This window comes from Cucumis sativus, chromosome 4 (genome assembly GCF_000004075.3).
Source record: "Cucumis sativus cultivar 9930 chromosome 4, Cucumber_9930_V3, whole genome shotgun sequence".
In the NCBI taxonomy this organism is placed as follows: Eukaryota; Viridiplantae; Streptophyta; class Magnoliopsida; order Cucurbitales; family Cucurbitaceae; genus Cucumis; species Cucumis sativus.
The window spans coordinates 4,354,122-4,376,288 of NC_026658.2; the positions used below are offsets into that span (position 1 = coordinate 4,354,122).

The 22,167-nt window shown below is 31.1% G+C and overlaps 1 protein-coding gene across 1 annotated transcript; it reads right to left on the reverse strand.

Moving 5' to 3' along the window:
- Window positions 1-8,932: 8,932 nt before the first annotated feature.
- Window positions 8,933-14,913, reverse strand: LOC101203513. Its single transcript, XM_004149701.3, has 5 exons — window positions 14,758-14,913; window positions 14,503-14,643; window positions 13,958-14,420; window positions 12,444-12,571; window positions 8,933-9,747 (listed from the first exon to the last, which is right to left on the reverse strand). The coding sequence occupies exons 2-5, from the start codon at window positions 14,578-14,580 to the stop codon at window positions 9,286-9,288; spliced, it is 1,131 nt and encodes a 376-aa protein (XP_004149749.1). The 5' UTR covers window positions 14,581-14,643; window positions 14,758-14,913; the 3' UTR covers window positions 8,933-9,285.
- Window positions 14,914-22,167: the final 7,254 nt, after the last annotated feature.

Below are 22,167 nucleotides of genomic sequence, written 5' to 3' on the forward strand. Positions count from 1 at the left end.
CTTCCCATTTCATTCCATGTGAAAAAAAGGTTTAAAGGTAGGTACCCCTTTCCAAAGTCAACCTCTCCCCTCCAAGATCTTCTTCCATGCATTCATGTTTTGCATGGGAGTGTATATCTTCCTATCACCCTCCCCTTTTTAGACCCTCCCACTTTTTTGGATTACCCCTATACTTCTCTATGTAGTTGATGAATTAATACACTTAAGGTGTACTAAAGTAATTAATACTCACTATTCAATTCACACGCTATTGTGTGATATGTTTTTATTATCATATAAAGTATATGCATGTTCTTAATTGTTTATGCAAAAAATTTCTATTTGTAGATATATGGAAGAGTTTAATTTAAAGTTATAATTGCTAAAAAAAAAATTCTCTTGAGAGTAAGAATTTTTATCAATATAATATAACGTTATATAGGAAATAAATGGAAATTATCAAACTTTCTTAAATGAAATATATTTGCAATGGAGAGTGGTTAAGTATTGTATAAAGAGCTAAGTATGTTAAGGATAATAAAAAAGAGGATATATGAGACATAATTAAACCTAATATGTTGGGCATGTAATCAAAACATATGCCACAAATTAGGAAATATAAAACTAGCTATGCTATCAAGTTGTCTTCGTCCAATACCGTTTAGCTCAATTACATATAGAAGCGAAAGCGAAAATGAAGTATTAACTTTTCATATAGCAAATGAAAGAACAAAGGTTCAAGTGATATATATGTATCTTTTAAATTAAACAAAGTTAGAGCCTTGGTGACAAATTGAACATGCGTTGCTTTAAAATCTTAAATGAATGTTTGAGGTTATGAATTGGTTATTATAATCTATATCATGAGTTACAACAATCTATGTTTATAAACTATGGTAGTCTAGATTATAATAATTTGTATTTGAGGTACATATATATTATTTTATTATAAAAAAGAAAATAGCAAATACGGTAATAAATAGAAATTTGAAACTCTCTTCGTGGTCAACCATCCCTAACTCTTTTAATCTAAAACAATTCAAGTGGAGATAAAATGTTTATTTTTTTTTAACATATATACTTATGGCGAATTTAGAATAAGTCTAAAGACTCGAGTCCCTGAACTTTAAACTCTTTATTTATATATATATATATATAAATTTATGAATGAATTCAGGGTTCTTACAAATTGGTCATATTAGAAAATAAAAAGTAGTAATAATGCGGAAGAAAGCAAGGAAAGCAGTGAAGAAAATAGAGATTTGGAAGTGTATGGTTTGGTGGTTGTGGATGATTTGTAACAAAATGAACATCCGATAACAATCAAGGCTGAAAAGAGAAAAAATTAATTGTGTTTGACAACATAATTCATATCCATATTTAAGAGGTAGAGATGAAGATTAAAAAGAGAGGCCAATTTTTTTTGTTGACATCTCATTAAAAGATGTCAAACACAGACAGAATATATAAATAAATAAAAATATTTATAAAAAAGAAAAAAGAAAAAGAAAAAAAAATGATAAGAGTTTGAAAAAAGTGGTATTTTGGAGGTTAGCGAAGGTGTCTAACTATTTTGGTTGTCAAGAAATGCGGCTCGTGCTGGAGCCGACGATTTATGTGGTCCATCGCTTTACAGCCCTCACACCTCACCTATCATACTTGTTTATCACACCATCTTCGTATGCCAATCAATGTAGAATTTTTCTCTATCTCGTGAACGCCCTTTTCAAGGACCTCCCCACGTGAAACCCAACTACATTACACGGCGTCGTTTTTCTTTTCTTTTCCTTTCTTTTCCTTTCTTTTCCTCTTTTCCTATTTGTATCATATATTCTTTTCAATTTCTATTTTTTGCATCCTTGTGACGCCCTCATGACGTTAGAGACTCCACCACTTTATTTAAATTATTTATTAGATTTAAATGCTAAAACCGCTCTTAGATATTTAAAAACACCAAATTAAAAATAAAATAAAAACTCAACCACTCAGAGCCTTTCATGTTTATTTAAATTTTTTTTTATTAAAATAATTTCTCTAAAGAAATTGTTTTTTATTTTATCATTTTAAACATTTATCTCATGAGTCATGATAAACTTAATTTCTTAATCAAACCATTTACCTTCTCACTCATATACACTTCTTTTTTTTCTCTATTATTACAGTTCTCAACTTCTCATCCATCATTATTATGAATTATAATAAATTTTAAAAAAACTACAAAATAAAGAATATATAAAACTTGGAAGTATCTTCTAATATATCTACCGATATAATTGAAAGTGACAAAAATGTCATTTTGAGAATTTTCTATTTTAACTCGTTGATAATGCTATTGACTTACAAATTTGATAGTCATAATATATGATTATCACAAAAGGAGAGACAAAATTAAAGGTTGATGAAGTTTTTGGAATACTTTACCCTTTTTTCATGTCAACTCTCTCTAATTAACCCTTGGTAGTAATTACTAGCTCAACTCTATGCTTTAATCACCAACCAAACGTCTCTTTAGGCTTCTAACTTGTGGTGAGTGAGTCGTTGAAATTCTACTATAACTCACACTAAATTTCAATGAAAATCTTCATTATCTATTGTGTTCAACATTGTGTAACCACTATTTCTCTTCATTTATCACCACTCTAAATACAATCAAACAAAAACACTCTAAGCCCTAGATATAGAATGTTAGTTCACATGAAGTAATTGAAGGACCAAATATTATGCTTAGCAAAATCTAGTTTTAAGTTGGAGAAATATAACAAAATAGATAAAATAGTTAATAAATTTATGAATTATAAATAGTTTGTATTTTTCATTATTATAATAGTTTTGAAAAAGGGCTAAAGTTGGTTTTTAGAAATATATTTGTAGGGATGGAAGGATTTAATAAGGAGAGGTGTATGGTTGAGAATGGTCTCAAAATCAATCATTCTCTTATCCTAATTTATTTATTTTTTAGGAAAAGAAAAGAAAAGACATTAAAGTAAAAAAGAAAGAAAGAAAGTTAAGAAAGTTATGAGATGAGAGGGTTTGTTGTTGGTCTTCATTTGAATCAACTTTGACTCTTGACTTTTTCTTTGAATATAGGGTAGGGGCCACGTAGGTACATAAAATATAATGCTGCCTTTTATATTCATTCAATTATTTTCTCTACCATATCTATCTCTATTTATACATTCTCTATTCAACTATCCACTCAAAACTATCAACTTTACTAATCTCACAACCCATACGAATTTACATTTTACTTTTTTATTTCATCAAATTTAACTATAAACTTCACCAACTCTTCTAATTTGTTCTTTAAAAGTGTCGGCAAATAACGAAGAAGACATTAGCCAAACCATTACTGACGCACTTTGAGACGTTAGCAATGACGTCGAAGAAATATTCGTCGACGTTGTGTATGGCACACGTCGGCGAAAGGTTATTGCCGACGAGAGGAGAATATCGGTAAAAAGTTAAAGTCGACTGGAACGTCGGAAAAAGACTTCCCCCAACGTCTTGACAATGCGTCGGTAAAAACTTAATTTTTATTTTTTAAAAAATTATTTATTTTATTATTTTGTTGTTGGTGTTGAATATTGTTCTCGATTTTATTATTAATATTGAAAAGTACATACCCCAAGTGTTCATGGCCCTCTATTTTGCCAACTCATATCCTCAATCATCTTCTCCATCTGTTTCCATTTTCCATGCATAGTTTTCTTGCATTCTTCGAAATGTTTCATCCATTTGTCAATCACAGTCTGCTATTTGTCTATCAAGGTTTTTCACTAGTCGATCCCGCTCATCCTCTCTTAGTCTTTGTTCTTCAATCATGCGATTAGTGTTTGCAAGGTTGTTCTTAAGTTGGCAAACCTCTGCAATGTGTGTGTGGTGGTCGTAAGAGGAGGAAGAAGAGAAAGTAGAACTCTTCATGGACTTGGGTTTGAGGCCCCAACCAAGACCCTTTGAGTAGCCCGATCATCTATCCAAAACAATCTCGCATGTCTCGTCCTTAGAGAGTGGTTGCGAACCATTTGGGACGGGCTGGGACTAAAGTTCTAACATTTGAATCTACACAATAATACAAGTTGGGGTTAGGAGAGATCATCAAATTTTAAATAGAAAGTAATAAAAAGTTTTGGTGAACTTACATATGTGTCCTCTACTATCGGTGAAATGAACTTGCTAGTATTATTAACACGTGTCTCTCTAAACAACTAGATACGGTCCACTGGGCGACCGTGTTTACAGTGTGCTTGACTTGTCGCTAAAGAAACGACTTAGAATCGCTCCTGCGTGGTTGTAAGGCTACTTCGCTCTAGCAACCTTACAAGCACTTGATTGGTCTTACAATCAAACAAAGTGTCAAAACGTTATATAAAAAAATATATATTACATGAATTACTGTTAATTGGATTTAAGGTAAACGATATAAATCACATGGAACTGTCGAGTCATGTAATGGTCACAAAGAAAGTGTCGATCTAGCACTCAATTGACCAATCTGGACGGTGGGTTTGCACGTGCTTTTTTAGGGTCACTGTACTTCAGTGGTTGTCTCCCATTAACTCCTTCCACACGGTGACATTTGATACTCAACAAACCGAGATTAAGTATTGGATCTTCGAGATCCAGAATGAACCATTGCTACAAAAGAAATAGATTTGAAAATTAGTCTTGTACATACGTAGATTCAACATATATATATGTTAAAAGATTTACAAACTTACCCTTAGACCGCCCTTGACGACCTCGATGCACTCTCAGAGTACATCTGCCCAACTCAATGATACCAACTCTCAGTCTCACATCAACACACCGATCATGCTGCTGAAACGAAGGACGTGTGGCGAGACAGATCTATCCCCTTCAGCAGTGATTGAAGTGTGAATCCTCTTATTTTGCTAAACGTAACAACTCAATGTTCGTGAGTTGGAGAGGGTTGAGACGGCTCTACAAAAAAAAAAACTATTATATTGGACAATAATCATGACTACAAGTATCTAAGTGTAACATGACTAACCTAAAGTATCGCCCACCTTGGATGATCCTCCCGCGTTATCTAACGCCTTCAAATTAAGAAAATAATTTTTGCATCATAATTACCAATTAGAAAGCTAGATATAATTCTGGTAGACTCCATGAATAAGCCATATTGTCCAATCTCTAATATGAAACTAAAATTAAATTCAAATCTAAACTTAAGTTCAAATCCTAACTAACATTTTCAATATACCTAACAATTTATACATACTTAATTAAAAGCTACTTAAGAATCTCAAACCCAGTAATTAACAGTTTAGAAACTAATTTTTGACAAATAAATAGGCTACCATCATGGTAGGATAGCCATAAAACACACCTTTGTAATCAACTTTAAATTCAAATTTGTATTACAATTGATATTAATCAAAATTTTATATTCAAACTCAAATTTAAATTAACTATCAAATTCAATATCTAATTCGTATCCAAATTTTTAAAAATTATACATTGCACAACGATTATATACTATGTGTAATATCTATACATACATACATCTCAAACTTTAAAACTTACACACTCTATACATCCATAATCTATGTGTAATATCTATACATAATTCAAATCTTTAAAATTCAATATCTATACATACAATCTCAAACTTACATATAAAAACTCATACATTTTCATACAAAAACATGCGTACATCTTTTGCATGGATTACACATACAAAATTACATAAATATCAATATACACATTACGTTTACGTTTGTGTGATACATACATAAAATAATATATAAATACATTTTCATAGTTTCAAAACAAAAAAAAATAGAAAAAATCTTATATCAAGCAAATCGACGACGAAGGACGAGAGAGGAGCATAGACGACAGGGGAGGATGACGGGCGACGGACGGTGGACGACAAGGGCAAACACTTCTTCTTCTTCCCTCTCTTTCTCTTTTTCTTTACTTTTCTCTTTTGTGTGGTTCTGTGTTTTGTAATTATAGAACAAATAGGGATAGGAAAGGCCGACACAGCTCCAAAACGTTGCCTTTCCACCCCTTTTCCAACGTTTTACTAACGGCGTCGGGAAAAATCTAACCGTAAAATTAAATGTTAGGCTTTGTCCGACGCCATTTCATGTACATGTCGGTAAATGAATACTAATATTTTAATTCCTAGACCTTTGCCAACGTGGTCAACTCCAACGTCGGAAAAAAGTTTAATATTTATAATATTGTTTGAGTTTTCACTGACGTGTGTGTAAGTATGTCAGCCTTTAGAAAATCATTTTCCGACGCATCATACTATACGTTGGAGAAAGATAAAAATAAAACTTTAATACCCAACTTTTCCCAGCGTGCTATGTAGTGGCGTCGGCCTTGCCTCTCTATAGTGACGTTGAATCGACATTTCTTCTATTTGGCGACGTTCTATTTTCTGACGTCCTTAACGACATTGGAAAACCCCCATTTCTTGTATTATCTTTCGTTTCTACTTATTCATTCACTAATTTTAACCTAAAATAGTGTAAAAATATTTATGAATTAATTGACACTTCCAAAGCTACCGTAAACAAAATTCACAAATTATAACAAACATATATTAGCTCTAATGTCATTTTTTTCTAAAATTTTATTACCAATTAATTCCATGTTTTACCTATTGTCTTGTAGTTTATAGAAGGCATAAGAGAACACATTTCTTTATGATATTTGGAGTAGGAACTCGGAGGTGCATTAAAAATTGCATTTACTTAGTTAAAGTCTATATTGTGACACTTCTCTATTTAATCTTGCAATGCGAATTTAGTGAAATCAAATTTACGTTAACAATGATACAACTTGACAAGTTTCAGGTGCACACTCGTATGCAACAGTATAATAGTTAAGACACAACTTGATATACATTATATTAAATTTAGAATATATTTTATATTGCTATGGAATTGACAGATATATATATATAAAAAAAAAAAAGTAGACAATGTGAAGCAATAGAGAATTGGTATACAAAATTAAATGCAATCCACTAATAGTGAATTAGCTACGTTCACAAGTAAAGAAAAAAACAACTTTATAAAAAAAAAATTAATGATACAAATCAAATTATGCACGTCTAGGGTTATAGATTTTATATAGTGCAGTTCTTTAAATCTTATAGGTCAAAAACAAAAATAACGTAAATACAACAAATATAGATTCAAGGCATTCCAATATATGTATATTTCCAAGTTAATAAGTCTAACTCCTTAAGATGTTTGGGACAACGGTTGAGGTTATGAAAATTGAAAAGTACAGATAAAGTTACGGAGTCCACGATATAAAATATTAATAAACTATAAATTTAATTTGATCATATTTTTAGTCAGTCACATTGAAATTGAAAACCCTACTTCCTTCTTTTTACTCTTCAAACCAAAAGAAAAAAGGTAACAAAGAAGTTATTGATTGAACATTATTTGTAATGGACTAGAATTAATTATTTCATATCATAATAGTTGGAAGTCAAAGTTGAGATAGAAAACCATGATGAAGAAAACTACTGATACAGTACTAAATAGGGAATACACAAATCTCAGCATAAATTAAATTGATTGGTAAAGGAATATGTTCTAAATTAGTTAGAGGTTTAGGGTCTACACATTTTATTAAACTAAAAAAATAAATAAATGCCAAGACATATAGCTATAAAATATTATTATTTGAGTATTTGGATTAAGATTTTAGATGAGCATTAACATGAACACGTTAGGCTATAAAATATTATTCTCGATCTCTTCTTCTACTTTGATCTATAAATCAATCAATTGTTGTCAATATTTATGTTCTAATGATAAACGAAATTCCACACAACCTTTTACCTTTATGACTAAAGTACATCTTTTTGGGTTATGTGTTTAATAACATCTTAGAGTAATTTTTCAAATGCTTAAAGCATACACTTCTCTAAAAAAAAATTATACATAGATGATGTGTTTTTATCCACATTCTTGTTATTAATGCTAAACATTAAATGTTATCATATCAACCTAACTAAAAAAAGGTAGTTTGAATGAATTAATCAAATCAAAATGCAAATCTCAAATTTAGGTTGTGTTAATAGAAATGTATTAAAAGGAATATTTGTAAGTAATTGTTTGTAAGAAAGTAGTTTGGATTGGATTTGGATATTTGGGTGTCGTCTTCATCGCCATCATGCCATCATGCCATCATGCCCTCATGCCCTCCTTTATGGGTAACTTTGACTTTACGACTCATTTAACCGACGTTTCATCACCGACGCCATTTGTACTTACACTTCCACTCTTCTTTCTTCCAATTTGACTCTCCTTTTCCTTCTAATCTTTCTTTCTTTTCAATTCTATGTTTCTTTCTACCAATTATCATGGGGAGATTGAGGTTTTCTTATAAAGATAATTTGTCCATTCATTTTCTTACAACATTAAAGATAACTACAGTTTATAGCATTCCTAGCTTCCATTTTCTTCTTTTTTGAAAAAAAAAACAATATTTTTTGTTTCTTTCCTTTTCTTTTTATCCTCATTGGTAATCGATTTTTAGAAATTCTTTATAAATTTTATAAGTCATGAATGATAAAATAATATTTTTGTTACGAGTTAAGAGAAAACTCAAAACACAAACAACAACAATAACAATAATAACAAGCGCTTGACTTTGTTGTTTTCGAGTATTCTACGTGGTTTTTGAAACAAGGGAGAACAACGTTTCTGTTCTCACGAACTAGAACATTTCGAAAATGAAAGAAAAAAAATGATCTCAAAAGTATTAAATTGCAAAAATAAGAAATAGATTTCAAATTTATAACCCATTTATTAAATTAGAAGTTGTCGCATGTACATAACTGAACTATCTTAAATATAATCTCCATTGTTGAATCAAATCAATAGGAAGAAAGGGTGTTTCTTTTCCTTTTCTTTAAATGCAAAATACAAAAGCATACGTACCCTACATACAATGGAAAGAAGTTTAAGTAATAATAAAGCAAAATTATTATCGTATCCTTGATAGAAAATGTAAAAACTATTCAACTGAGAAGAGAATATAAATGAGGTTCTGATGCCAACACATTCCTGGCCAATTCAATAGCTAAATGTGAGAGAAAAATTGAGAGATAATACTTACAGAAGTTGGATGCAAATGCAATAACAAACATATGCTTGTTGGTTTAAAACAACACGGCTGTACTTAAAGAAAAGGGTAAATGGGTGTACCAAAATGTACATTGTGTGAAGAAATCCTGACCGAAAACCACAGATAATCGGATTCACCCTCTCTACGTGTATGAATGTGTGAAGCTAATACTGGTGACTAATCTTTCCAGCCATCCTTATTCAACCGTCGTGAGGCGAGGCCTTTCGAAGAAAGACTTGGAGTAACGGGCAAGGAAGGTGTGTGTGGTGTCTCATCATCCCAATTGTCATCCCAACTGTTTTCCCATCCATCGTTATTGTCAGCAACGGCTTTGCCTCCAAGGGAAACAGGGAGCTCCATGTCCAGCCTTTGATATTTAGAATTGCTACTTACGAAATTCTTACGACGAATGCTGATGATCACTGAAACAGCTGCAATGGTCAGAATTACACCAAAAGCTAAAATTGCGATAACGTGTGGTTTTGTGAGGTAGCTGAACCACGAGGACTTGGGGACATTATCAGAATCTTTGGCATTATGGTGCGCAACAAGATCCCTAAAATCAAGACTACAACGGCCGCCACCTGAAGTCAGAACGATAGTATTCCCATCTCCTCCATCGCCGATTGAAACTTTTACCTACATAATTTGATTGTTTGGATGTGTATATTACGATGAAACTTCAGTACATGTGTCTTACAATCAGCAGATATTCCATATTATTAAAAGGCTTAGTTTACTACAATCTAATTGTCACTGGGATACTTGGTGAGATAGTAGTCAAAGATTATCAAGGAAATAGATGAGATCTTTTATTGGATTTTAACCATGGGCTATAGGGGTGTAAGAATAACCCTAAACCTAACCTTAAACTCAAATAACTCAAACTACCCGACTCATATGATAAATGTTGGGTTGGGTCTTTTTTTTTTCCGGGATGGGTTGGGACTCGGGTTGAGGTTTTTAAATTTTGGTCGTCCCAAATTAATGATATTATATATATTTATATTATATTAAGTTTTATAATATGATGTTTGAAATGTTTTTTTATTTTAGAACATTGGTTCATATTTGAGTTTCCTTAAGTAATACCGGATGTTTTAAAACTTTTTGTTAAGTATTATTATATTAATGTTGTACTTTATCGATTTTTTGGATGTGTGGATTTATGGATATGATGTCATCATGTTTTTTAAATTTAACAAAAATTAGAAATGGGAAAAGAATCATACTACCCAATAACCCAACTCAACCTATATTTTAAGGATTAGGTTGGGTTAGGAATGCTTCTCGGGTCATTCAGATTGCCAACCAAAAAATTCGGGTTGGTCCCAAAATACCCCCAACCGAACCTGTCTACACCCCTAGTGGGTTATAATTTGTTGACTGTTCCTTCAATGAGAACTTGTAAGCAGGATTGTCAGAGAAGCATAAGACCAGTATGACCTCAAAAATGTGTACAAACTGCTGGCTGTTCTGCCGACAGAGTGGTGATAACTGATGCTCGAGGCAAACCAAGTTATCACTCTTATCTTCTTTAATGTGTCAGAATTAATGGAAGAGCCTTGAGAAAGTTCTGATTTCAACGTAAGTGCAGAACAAAGAATTTTCAACTTTGGGCGATGTCTTCTTCCCTCAAATTACAATATTTCTTACACCATAATCCACTCTTAAGCTTGGCTTGAAGTTTAGCCAATGTTCTAAGGTTAAGTTCCCTAGCCACGATTGCTGTGCTATGATGGGAGAGAATGCATGGTATATGGAAGTTCAGACACAAGAACGATTCACTATACTGAACTGACCAAACTTTTGAACCTTTAATGGAGTTTTATTTCCAAAATTATTTGTATATGTTCCTTTTTTGTTTTTTTTTTTTTTTTTTTTTTTTGTCTTTTTCTAATTGAAGTCAATTGTAAATGATATGAATCAAGAAGTCTCTATGTTACTTCCAGATCCAATCACGTGTTCAAGAGCTAACAAGCTAAAGTTAGCATTGAATTCTCCCATATAAATAAAGATGAACTCAATTGAGATGGTTCAAGAGACAACTAACCAAAAGCTCTATAAATGTTTCATGTGATGTTCCACAAGATAAAATTGATCGATTTTTGTAAATTTCATTATTGTAATTTAATTTGCAAACAAACCTAATATTTGGTAAAAAAAAATTATTTTTACATCCATGTATGTTTTATTTGGATTTAGTATTTTTGAGTTAGGGGTAGAATGGACTTTAAAGTCTCTTTGGTTAAAGTAGGATAGATTTTAAGGGCGAAAAGGGAATACAGAATGTTAGTTTTTTAACTTTTTAATGAAAAATCTCTTATAGATGATAGAGACTCATCACCATTTTTCCGCAATTCTTGAGACAAGGTTGTATACCAAAACCATTCGTGTAAGTCTAATCATTTTGTTGGTGGAGTGTTTGAACTTGGAGTAAGAAACTAGTCCTCCTTATCCCTTGGTCCTCGATCAAAAAGCAATTCAATTCTAAATCCCTCCCTTTGAAATGACATCAATTGACTTCGGGGTTTTGGAATTTATTGTGATGGACTCAACAGAGGTTCCTAATTTATAAATTTCAAGAGTTTTCACACCAGGAAAGCTTCATTGTTGCTCCGTTGGCTCTCTAGGGAGAGCACATTTTATCCTCCCATTTCTGAATCAGCTCATAAAGAAATGCTTCTCTAATCTCCTCAGAAGAGTGAGAACCTTACTATTCTTCCCAATAAAATTATTTCTCTCGTAAAAACCCTGGTCTCTCATAGTCATAGTAAGTCTGCAGTTCCATTGAATCCACAATAACTACATATATAAACAAGCATAATACTGGTAAAACCAATTCACAACCAATAATTACTGAACTGGAAACATTTCAGAAAGGTGGGTGGAGGGATGTGTTGTTTTCCTATGGTCAGAGAGCAAAGATACGAGTTTTATAGAGAATAGACTTATATGTAGAGTTGAAAATCAAATAGATGGAGCATCCGTTGATACACTTCGATGGGGATCTTTATCTAGGGAAAGTCAAAACTACTCTCCTGCCTCCACATTCACTACTTAGATATCTTTTTTGAGACACTTGGGAGTTTAGGGACGATGTCTTATCATCCATGTTCTTTGCCTTAAAGGAAAAAACGATTGGGTGCAGTGCATGAAAATTTGGCATATAATGTAACAAGGAGCGAAAGTCCCTGCACCAAGCATTAAAGGAACAGATGATTGGGGATTGGTTATTCATTGATCTTTTCATCAAAATAATCAAACATCTAACTTAAACATCTCACTATTTAAGGCTACGATTTCTTAAGCATCATATGAAATGGTCTAAATACCTTTTTATTTTCTCTCTCTTGAAGTTGAACTTCACTCTTCTCCAGATGAACAAAATCTGGGGCAGAAATTTTCGCAGTAAGAGGACCTTTTCCTTTGTTCTGGATTAGCAACAAAAGTTGAGGAGAATCTGCAACATTGTATACATACAAGAATGTAAGATTTGAAAATATATACAACGCATTAACTGAAAAAATAGAAATGATTAATAATGAGACAACTTTTATTGTGATGAAGTGCACACTAAGAAAAGGTAATAACAGCTGAAAAATGTTAGGTTCGTGTATTTGTAACCATATGCAACTTTCAATCTGTAGCAATCCCATTTGTTTAATACAACGTAACCAATATTCTTAGCATACATTTAAGTCCAAAACAGAACTGCCCTAGCCCTGCAGAGATCAGATTTGATATTGCAATAGATGGTTTGCACATTTTGTTTAATATACGTGAGTGTTCAGGCTAGCTTATGCGCACCTCAACTAATTTCACGGAATAACTTGTCTGATTCTACAAAACTTGGGTGTCAAGAAAACTCTTAAAATGTTAATTCCTAGGTAGGTGTCCATCATGGATTGAACTCATAACCTCTTATCAATTGGTTGCCACATTCATAATGGCACTCAGATGCCAACTTGTTGAAGGAAAGCACATCTAAGATTTGAAAGATTTTGGTTGGCTAAGTAAAATTGGTTATTACTCAAAGAAGTTAGATTCGAAAACGATGTCCACAAAGGAAAACAGCATTGAAATAGAAAAAGAAAATCTATAACTGTCAATCATCACCTTAACAAGCCCAACCATCTGTGCTTTTGACTTAAACTCCATGGACCTTAATGTGGAAAAAAATAATAAATAAATGAAGATCAATACAGCATGTGCCTTTATAGTGGTTAAAGCCCTAACTCACCTATGCCTTGAACATTTAGAATTTGCTCAAATCAAAATTAAGATGCTGTGGTAAGAGAAAATCTAAAATTTTAAAAGAGAAGATCAATACAAACATGTGTCTTTGCAGTGTTTAAAGTCCTAACTCATCTCGACCCCTGAACCTTTAGAATTTTACCAGGTGCTTAAGTCAAAATTAAGATTAAGTTGTAAAAGGAAATCTAAAATTTCTAAAAGCGAAGATCAATACAGCATGAGCCTTTACAGAGTTAAAGTCTTAACTCATTTCTGCCTTGAACCTTTCGAATTTTACCGGGTGCTTAAGTCAAAATCTTTATTATGTTGTAAAACCAATACACATGCAAACTTAATACTCATGATGCAATCTGATTTCAAGTTATACTATATAGTAGCTCCCCCACCCCCCCAAGCACGTCCCACATTTTAAATGAAGAATATGGAAGCCTATTAAAATCATCATCACATATTAAGAGCAAAATTTTGTACAGAATAAAGAACTACCATTTGCAGAAATAAATAGAGCAAAAACAATTGGAATCGGTACAGAAAATAACTTAAACCACCATGTTTAGTAACAAATTTAAACTCAATTGCTGTAAATGCATACCATTTCCTGGAACTCGCAAGCAAGCAACCAACTTCTTTGCCTCATCAGTGCATTTATTTGATGAATCACAATCCTCACCGGAAGAGCCATCATTTCTTTTCGAGGCTGAAGATACTGTACTTTCTCCCTTCCCACTACTCTTAGACCCATCCTTTGAAACTGAATTATCCACCGGCTTCCCCTTTACTTTGTCTCCCTTATTCCTCCCTTCCTCTCCTAAACCATCGTCCTTCTTTACTTTATCGGCACCTTCTTTCGATACTGTTTCACTTTCAGGATCCTTCTTAATTTTATCCTCACGGTTCTTAACACCCTCCTTTGAGACGCTTACTTGTTGTTCAGACTTCTTTTCCTTACCAGCCGAAACAGAATTAAGATCCTTATTAGGCCCGGGGTCTTTGTTTGCATCATTTCCTTTATTCACTGTTTTCGAATCTAGACCATTGTTGGCACTATCTTCCACCTACATTCAAATCCATCGCGAAGGATACGCTAAACAGAAATGATAAATTCAATCCTACAGAAGCGAAATGAAGCTCTCGTACCTTAGAATCAACACGAACGCAGTAACAAATTAGCAGCAGTAAAAAGAATCCAACCGAAATGCGAAACTGGGTCTTCATAACGTCAAATGTGAAAGAACAATAAGATTTTAATGTCTTTGCAGAAACATCGAACTTTGTTTGCTAGAAAAAGAAAGTGAAGTGAAATCAAAGGCCATGGATGAGCGAGAATAATTAGTAACTAAAAACCAAAAATAAGAAGAGGAAATCAGCGGAGCAAACTAAGAGATAGATCACCTAATTGAAGACGCCAAATGATTCCATGGCTTGGTTCGATGAGGTCACCTATGCTTCTGAAAGAAGCAATGAAGAAAGCTGAAGGAGCTCGATCGTAGGGCTCCACTTCAGCTCCAGTTTTGAAAAGCATCTGGAAAACGAACGCCAACGCCGTTGACTGACTGGTCAACGATAATGTTTGAAGCCCATTATCAGCCCATCTTTCAAGATGGAACAAACTGGGCTCAAGATGAAACAAATTGGGCTTATGGCTTCAAAGCATCCATTAATGAATTGTTAAGTCTCTAATTCTTAATCCATTCTAACCTTGACAAGGAGATGGAGTTTCAAACTAGACTATCACATTGTATGTTCCTTCAGCTATGCTTGTTTTTCAAAATTTTGTTTAACATGAAATTGGTTTGATTTTTTAGTATTATATTATGGTATATTAAATGTGGAAAAACTAGTGGATCTAACATAGGAACAATATCACTGATCATATATTCAACAAGAGGGTCGTTACGAAAGCAAGTAGAAAAAGAATAACATAGAAATTGACAATCCAGTTTGGTACAAAATCACCTATGTTTGGGTGACAGTGTGTTCAATGGAATGAAACGTCGCTATTTAAATAATTTAGCAATGACAATTAAAGTACTTGTCAAACATACTCCAACCTCTACATGACTATCATATAACTTGCTCTTTAACATTTGAACTTAAACTCCTCCTAAGTTTGAGCTTCTCTTACTTCTACGATATGCTTCTTTAAGCTTTGTATGATATCCTCTCAATACAATATGCTTATACTTCCCCTAAGAATGAGATCTCATTGTATTCACTTATATATTTAGTCTCCCCTTAAATACTATATCAAAAAAGAACAGTCTCTCGAGATCTAAAATGGAAACTTGAAAAACAATCTTAACGAGAAACACAAAGATATTCAATAACAATGCATGGAGAGGTTGAGCCTTAGAAAAATTATAAGCTCAAAACGTTTCATGTACACACGATTCTTTTCATAAGGTGGCTTACTTTAATTAAAAATGGAAATAGTAATATATATATATATGTATGTATATATGACTAGCCTAGAGACTTTTAATCTATGAGAGAATGAATATTTCTTGTATGAGAAAATGGAAGACATAAATAGTTGAAGAAAGAGATCCACCAAATATGCAAAATAGTCTTTCATACATGGAAAGAATATTTTGTTGAAGATGTCAACAATGTGAATGCTATTACCAACATTTTTGACATGTTATCTAACATAATGCTCAAATTAAAATTAGGCAATTAAAGTAGTAATAAAATGTGTGTACACTTCTTCCACGGGTGGTGAATAATGATGTTCAAATTGTCATTGACAATGATCAAACAACCATTTTTCTTGTTCCAAAGATTGTAATTATGTATTAAATCAAATAATTATCTAATATAAAAGCTACTCTATTTATTTTTTTCATAAATTATTTCAAAGAGAAAAAAAAAGAATATATCCACAATCCAATTGTTTATTAAGAGAGTCTTCCAATCACAAAATTATGAAGCAAAATTAGTTTAAAAGTAACAAAGTCTAAAAGAATCTAACTAAATATTGATGATCAAAGAAAAATTAGGCACACCATATAATTAAAAATTATATATATGTATATGTATATAGCACATATATAAAATTAAAAATAATAAAAATAAAAACAAAGTGCCAAATAGAGAGAGCACAATCTAATAAGGTCATCAAGACTTTCACTTGCATGCCGACCTTATAATATATATACATAAAATCCAAAAGACAAATTGCAAATTATACAAATACTTTTTATTCCATAATGTCGCAAAGATCAAGGGATTTTTATTTGATCTGATTTCAAAAATTATTAGGTTACTTCAAGACAAACTCCATTACATCTCTTTAATAATGTCCCTTCATTTCATTGCTTTTTATTCTTCTTATTGTATGGTGTCATTTCACACTCTTATCATTTGTTTTCTATTATGTCATTTTAATTATAAATATAATCACTCATTTTTATTCCTATTTTTAACCCAATTAAATTGCTTTTCATTCACGAATTTTGCTCCTAACTCATTCCATTCAAATACCAATAAGTAGTTTTTATGTTTGTTATATTATAATGCTTTTGATCAACTAATCGGTGACAATTTATAAATTTGTTTTATTGAAGTAATAATTGAAGAAATTTAAAAGTTAGAAATAAGAATAATAAATATAAATTCAAGAAGAAAAAATACATTTGTATTTGTAAGAATCATAAATGTGGTGGCTGTATTAATTGAGAAAAAAGTGTTATCCTGCGGCTGTGACTGTGATGAAACGGCGATTTTATCTCAGTGACTGCGTGGCGCAGTCTGAATGGCGGTGATGCATGAAGCACGTGCATTAAACGATGTCGTTTTTCTTTGTTTTTGTTTAGGGTTTAGGGTTGAGAAGAGAAAGAGAAAGAGAAGGCAGGGAGCATCACGTGGAGGGCCTGGGAATTAATTGTCAGAGAGCACGTGGTTGCACATGATCGTAATTTCATGGTCCCTTTAAAATTGGCCACGTGTCCAGACATCCCCGCGATGAGCGGCATTCTAACACTGCCTTTGTGGCTCTCATGTAAATTAATTAACACCAATCAACTTTTCTTTTTCTTTTTTTAAATTCTACCAACCAATTCTACCCAAACCAAACTTATGCTTTTAAGATAAGAAGATAAAAGCAATTATTTGTGATCACTTCTATGATATAACATTGTCCTACACTTCATTTTAATCTAATGCTTGTGCTTTTTAAACTAACGTCGTCCCGTTTTGTTAAGTCCGTTTCAAGGAGAGTCATCCTAAAAATATCAAAGCATGGTTAAAAAAAACTTTAAATAATTAAACGTTACTACCTATACCAACAATATATACCTTTATTTTCAGTGATTCAATCATAAAAAACTCTAAAGTTAGACATGCATAGTTTGGAGCAATTCTATGTTGAATGATCTACGAAATTTTCTATGATGCACGTGAGTAAGACAAAAAATGCTGAAAGAACTCGTGTTGGTTTCTAGGGCAACTTTCACCCTAATAGGCCTTTAGGACAAAGTATAGGTAATATTGACAGGTCGTAGGGAACGCAAGTAAATGTTGAGATCGTTAGTTGTCGAATAAGTCTAAAGTAACAATTCATCCTTACTACTACTATTACGTACCTATAACCCAATTGAACCATATAGAATTAAAGTTAAGAACCAAAAGTTCACATGACATTAATGCTTAAAAGGGTGAGGCTAAGTTGGTCTTATTCTCATTCAACAGTGGAGAATTAAATTAAATTAAAAATTGAAATTATATGAAATGAAGTAAAAGTATAATCACAGTAACGTAAAGAAAGGGAAATTAGCTTTCTTCATTCTAAAACATATATTACCCAATAACCTTTACAAAGGAAAGTATAGGTTAAACGTTTTGTTTGCTTTTTATATGTTAATGCAATGCTGTATCTTTTTCTTTTCTCTGTAAAGTACCATGTTTGATTGGTGAAAAACACTACTATTTGGAGGTTTAGCTGACTATATATGTTTTTTCCATATTTAGCTACGTTATATCAACACGGAAATTTGTTTGAAAGAAATCTAAATTTGATTAAAATGTGTTATTTTGATGCAATCTGTAAAGGTTTTGTGAGAGTGGGAGTGAGACAAATGAATACCAAAACTGAATTTTGGGACAGAAAATAAATTGAGTTGTATGCAAGCCATTATAGTATATTTTGACATACAAACAAGTTACCATGAAGGTAAATGTTGTCTAAGAGATATTTCAATGTTATTTACGTAAATAAATGACTTTTTACTTCTTCTTTTTTAACTAATATAAATAATTTACAGCAGTATCAATGTTTTCACCTAACAATCTAATAGACACAAACTCCATTTTACCTTTTTAAATTTAATAACAATAAAAAAAGAAAAATGTATATAATGGCATTAATTAAAATGGTTAGTTATAATGTGGAAGATTTTATGACTTTATCAAATTGTGCTTTCTCAACTGCTTTACCATTAATTTTCGTTGCTTTGTTTACCTTTTTTTATCATTAGATGAAGGACCAAATAGTAAAAGACATGCCGTTTTTCAATATTCATTTAATTCAAAGGCGAATTTGCAATAAATATTATTATATTTTCTAAAATTTCTTTTAATTTAAAGGCAAATTTGCAATAAATATAATTAAGTGCGTCGTACTCGTACACACCAATTAACTGCCCGAAAATTAGGTTCCCCACTCACTCCGAGTTTTTTTTTTTAAATGCCCGACCGTGACGTGTATTATTTAGGTCTTTTTCTTCTTTCTTCAATAAATTAAAAGTTAATTGCAAATTAAAATACCATTTCCCTTTCTCTTATTTTAAAATTTAAGACAATTCAAAACCGTACAACCCTCCAAAGGTTGTATCAATTAAAATATTAAATTAACAGATATAATTTAAATAAAGGGATTTTTATAAATGTGTCCAATTCAACCTCCAACTTATACAAATATATCATTTGAAAATTAAGTATATCCAAATAAAATATAATAGAAAGTTTAAATCGATACAGTCATATAAGTTTACGGTTTAAATAGACACACTCTTATAATTTTAGAGTTTAAATTAATACGGCGTTTGAGTTTTAAATTGATACATTCAAGATTTAAATTGATATAATTATTAGTTTAGGGTTTCAATTGATACAATAAATTATGATGATTGTGTAAGTCAATACTTTCTCCAAGTTCAAATTTTATTTAATTTAGTTCATATACATGCAATTATTTAATAGTTTAAAAAAAAAATCAAGAAAACAAAACACGTATTGGGGACTAAATTTTAACTTAATAAATTCTACAATTAAATATATAAAGGGAACAATTGAGCAAACTTTAAAAATAAGAACCAAAATCATATTTCCATCTAAAATAAATAATGAGATCATAAATATAATTTTTTTTTAAATATTCAAAGCGATTAATACCTTTGTTATTCTATATATATGGTATAGACATTTCCAACATTAGCTCGACCATACAAGAAATATTTTAACAACGATCTCTACTTAAGATCAACTGAAGTATCCCTTAAATAAACTAATCGATCTTTAAATGTGTTTACATATTACACTTGCTCGATAATGAATGATAAAATTTATAATAAATTTATTCACCTCTATCCAACAATCTAGTAAGCTAAAAACTCCAATTTATAACTTATTAAGTATTTTATCAATTAAACGTCTTCTTACAATCTGATTTGAAAGTTTATTGTTTAAATATCTAACTTCATTGTCCTAAAGATTCATGAAAAATTTAAAGGATATGCTGACATTTACTCTGATTTAAAAATACATATATATATATTTATTTGTGGTTTAGTTTTAAAAAATGTAAAGCGTAAAGCGTTAAAATTGGAATTAAAATATGAGTAGTGATGGGAGAGGGAAAAGGAATCAAATTTCAAAGTTGGATTTGGATATGAAGAACAAAAATTTTGGGCCCTCCAAAATCAATGGCAGTTAAAGTGTGGACAATCTTGGAAGCTTAATTCTAGGGATTTTTCCTTTTTATATTTCCCCTTTTTCTTTTTTCTTTTTATCAACTATCAGAATTTAATCATATATTAATTCTCTAATTCACTAGTAATTTAAAATTTCTAAAATATCAATTGTCTCATGTTGAAAAATTAAGAAGTCCATAAAGAGTATATATAAGATCATTTTATAGAGATGTGTAATAGTAATTAGAAGGTAGTAGAGTGTCTCTTTCCATGTGTCATCTGGTCGAGTGGGCTAAGGCTCGAGCAACCACGTTACTGCAAAGAAAAAATCAAACAGTTTGTTATGATGTTGATATTTAAAGACCAAATTTGGAGGGAAAAAAATAAGCAAAGCTTTCAGATTTTTCTTATTCTCCACTTGATTATTAGGTATTACTTTTTATTGGTTGATTAGACACATTCTCTCACCCACTATTTAATTAAAAGAAATCACTCATAATTTAAATAGTTAAAATATCATTATTTATGTATTTGTTAAGGTTGTAAATTTGTAAATTTTCCTTAAAAATTAATTTAGATAAATTCTCTAAAAACCATCAATACTCATAACACCAAAGACACAATTCAATTAATCTTAAGTATAGAATCTGGCATTGGAAATAAAAAGTAACTTCACATGATAAGAATGTAGTTAATTAATTGAGATGAAAATTCAATACTTAAAAACACCAAACTTGTAAGTTGAGTGAGTATAGAAAGTTTGCTAAAAAATTAATAAGAAAATTTGAAAGGTTTGTCCTACTATTAAATGCATAATAATACATTTATGAAAAAGAAGACCATTGTTATAAAAGAAGAATTTAAAATCTTTAAAATAAGAACCTAAAGCTTCCCAACTGCTTGCAATATAACCTAAAAATTAATTAAATTTGTTCCCTACCTTAATTTGATGGCAAAATAAAAAAGAAAATATTTATAACATCATAATGAAGAAGGGAAATTAAATTGTTGTGGGGCTCAAGGCGTGTTCTTTTCATCAATTGTGAACCAATCACATTCATTTCCTTTTTCGCTTTTTGCTTTCTTGTTTTTATCTTCTTATTTTTTTACTATTAAACACCTACACACTTCCATATTTCCATCCACCCCCTCACACTCTTCACTATTTCTATTATTTCTTCCAACTTTTAGGTCACTCATTTATAATAATTATTATTATATTATTATCCTACATAGTTTTTTTTTTAAAAAAAAAAAACCTTTTGTTAGTTATTATTAACCCTTTTTAAAAAAATATTGTAATCTAATATTTGAAGACGAATCCAAGATCTTTGTTAGATTTTTAGAGCTAAATAACTAATTTTCTTATTTTTTAAAAAAATATAAAATTGGACCTTCATGTTAGATTTTAAATGTAATGTTAGAATCTAGATATGAAACTTTTTAAATTTTGTGTAGCTAACGAGTTTGAATTGAAAAGAATAATACACAAATCTCACATAATTTATTTATATATACAAACCTTTTAAGTTAGGTAGATAACAATATTCGAAAATCTAAATTTATGTGTAGTGTAATTTATGTCTTACTTTTCACGACAAATCTTCATGGTGTAGATCCATAGTGCGTTAGTTAGTCAGTCATAAATTTTGAATTTTCTTAACCACGAGTATACAAATGCTTTGGCCATATAAGGAGTACATTAAAAAATTCACACAATCTCTAACACTCTTATTCCTTAGACAAAAAATATTGTTATTTATGAATGTGAACTAATGACACCATTCATAAGTTCATTAAATTTCTCGATAAAATATTTTAGTTTGCTTTTTTATATACAAAAGGTTGTGTAAAAGTATTAGAAGGTAAAGGGTGGTATTTTGAAGAGTCCCTA

Bases quoted from the DNA above. Each gene is read 5' to 3' on its own strand.
- LOC101203513 (XM_004149701.3), bottom strand. From the start codon at position 14,580: ATGAAGACCCAGTTTCGCATTTCGGTTGGATTCTTTTTACTGCTGCTA. The intron at 14,421-14,502 runs GTACGAGAGCTT...ATTTGAATGTAG, and splicing joins GCGTTCGTGTTGATTCTAAG to GTGGAAGATAGTGCCAACAA. The intron at 9,748-12,443 runs GTATTTAGACCA...CAAATTATGTAG, and splicing joins AAGAGAGAGAAAATAAAAAG to GTAAAAGTTTCAATCGGCGA.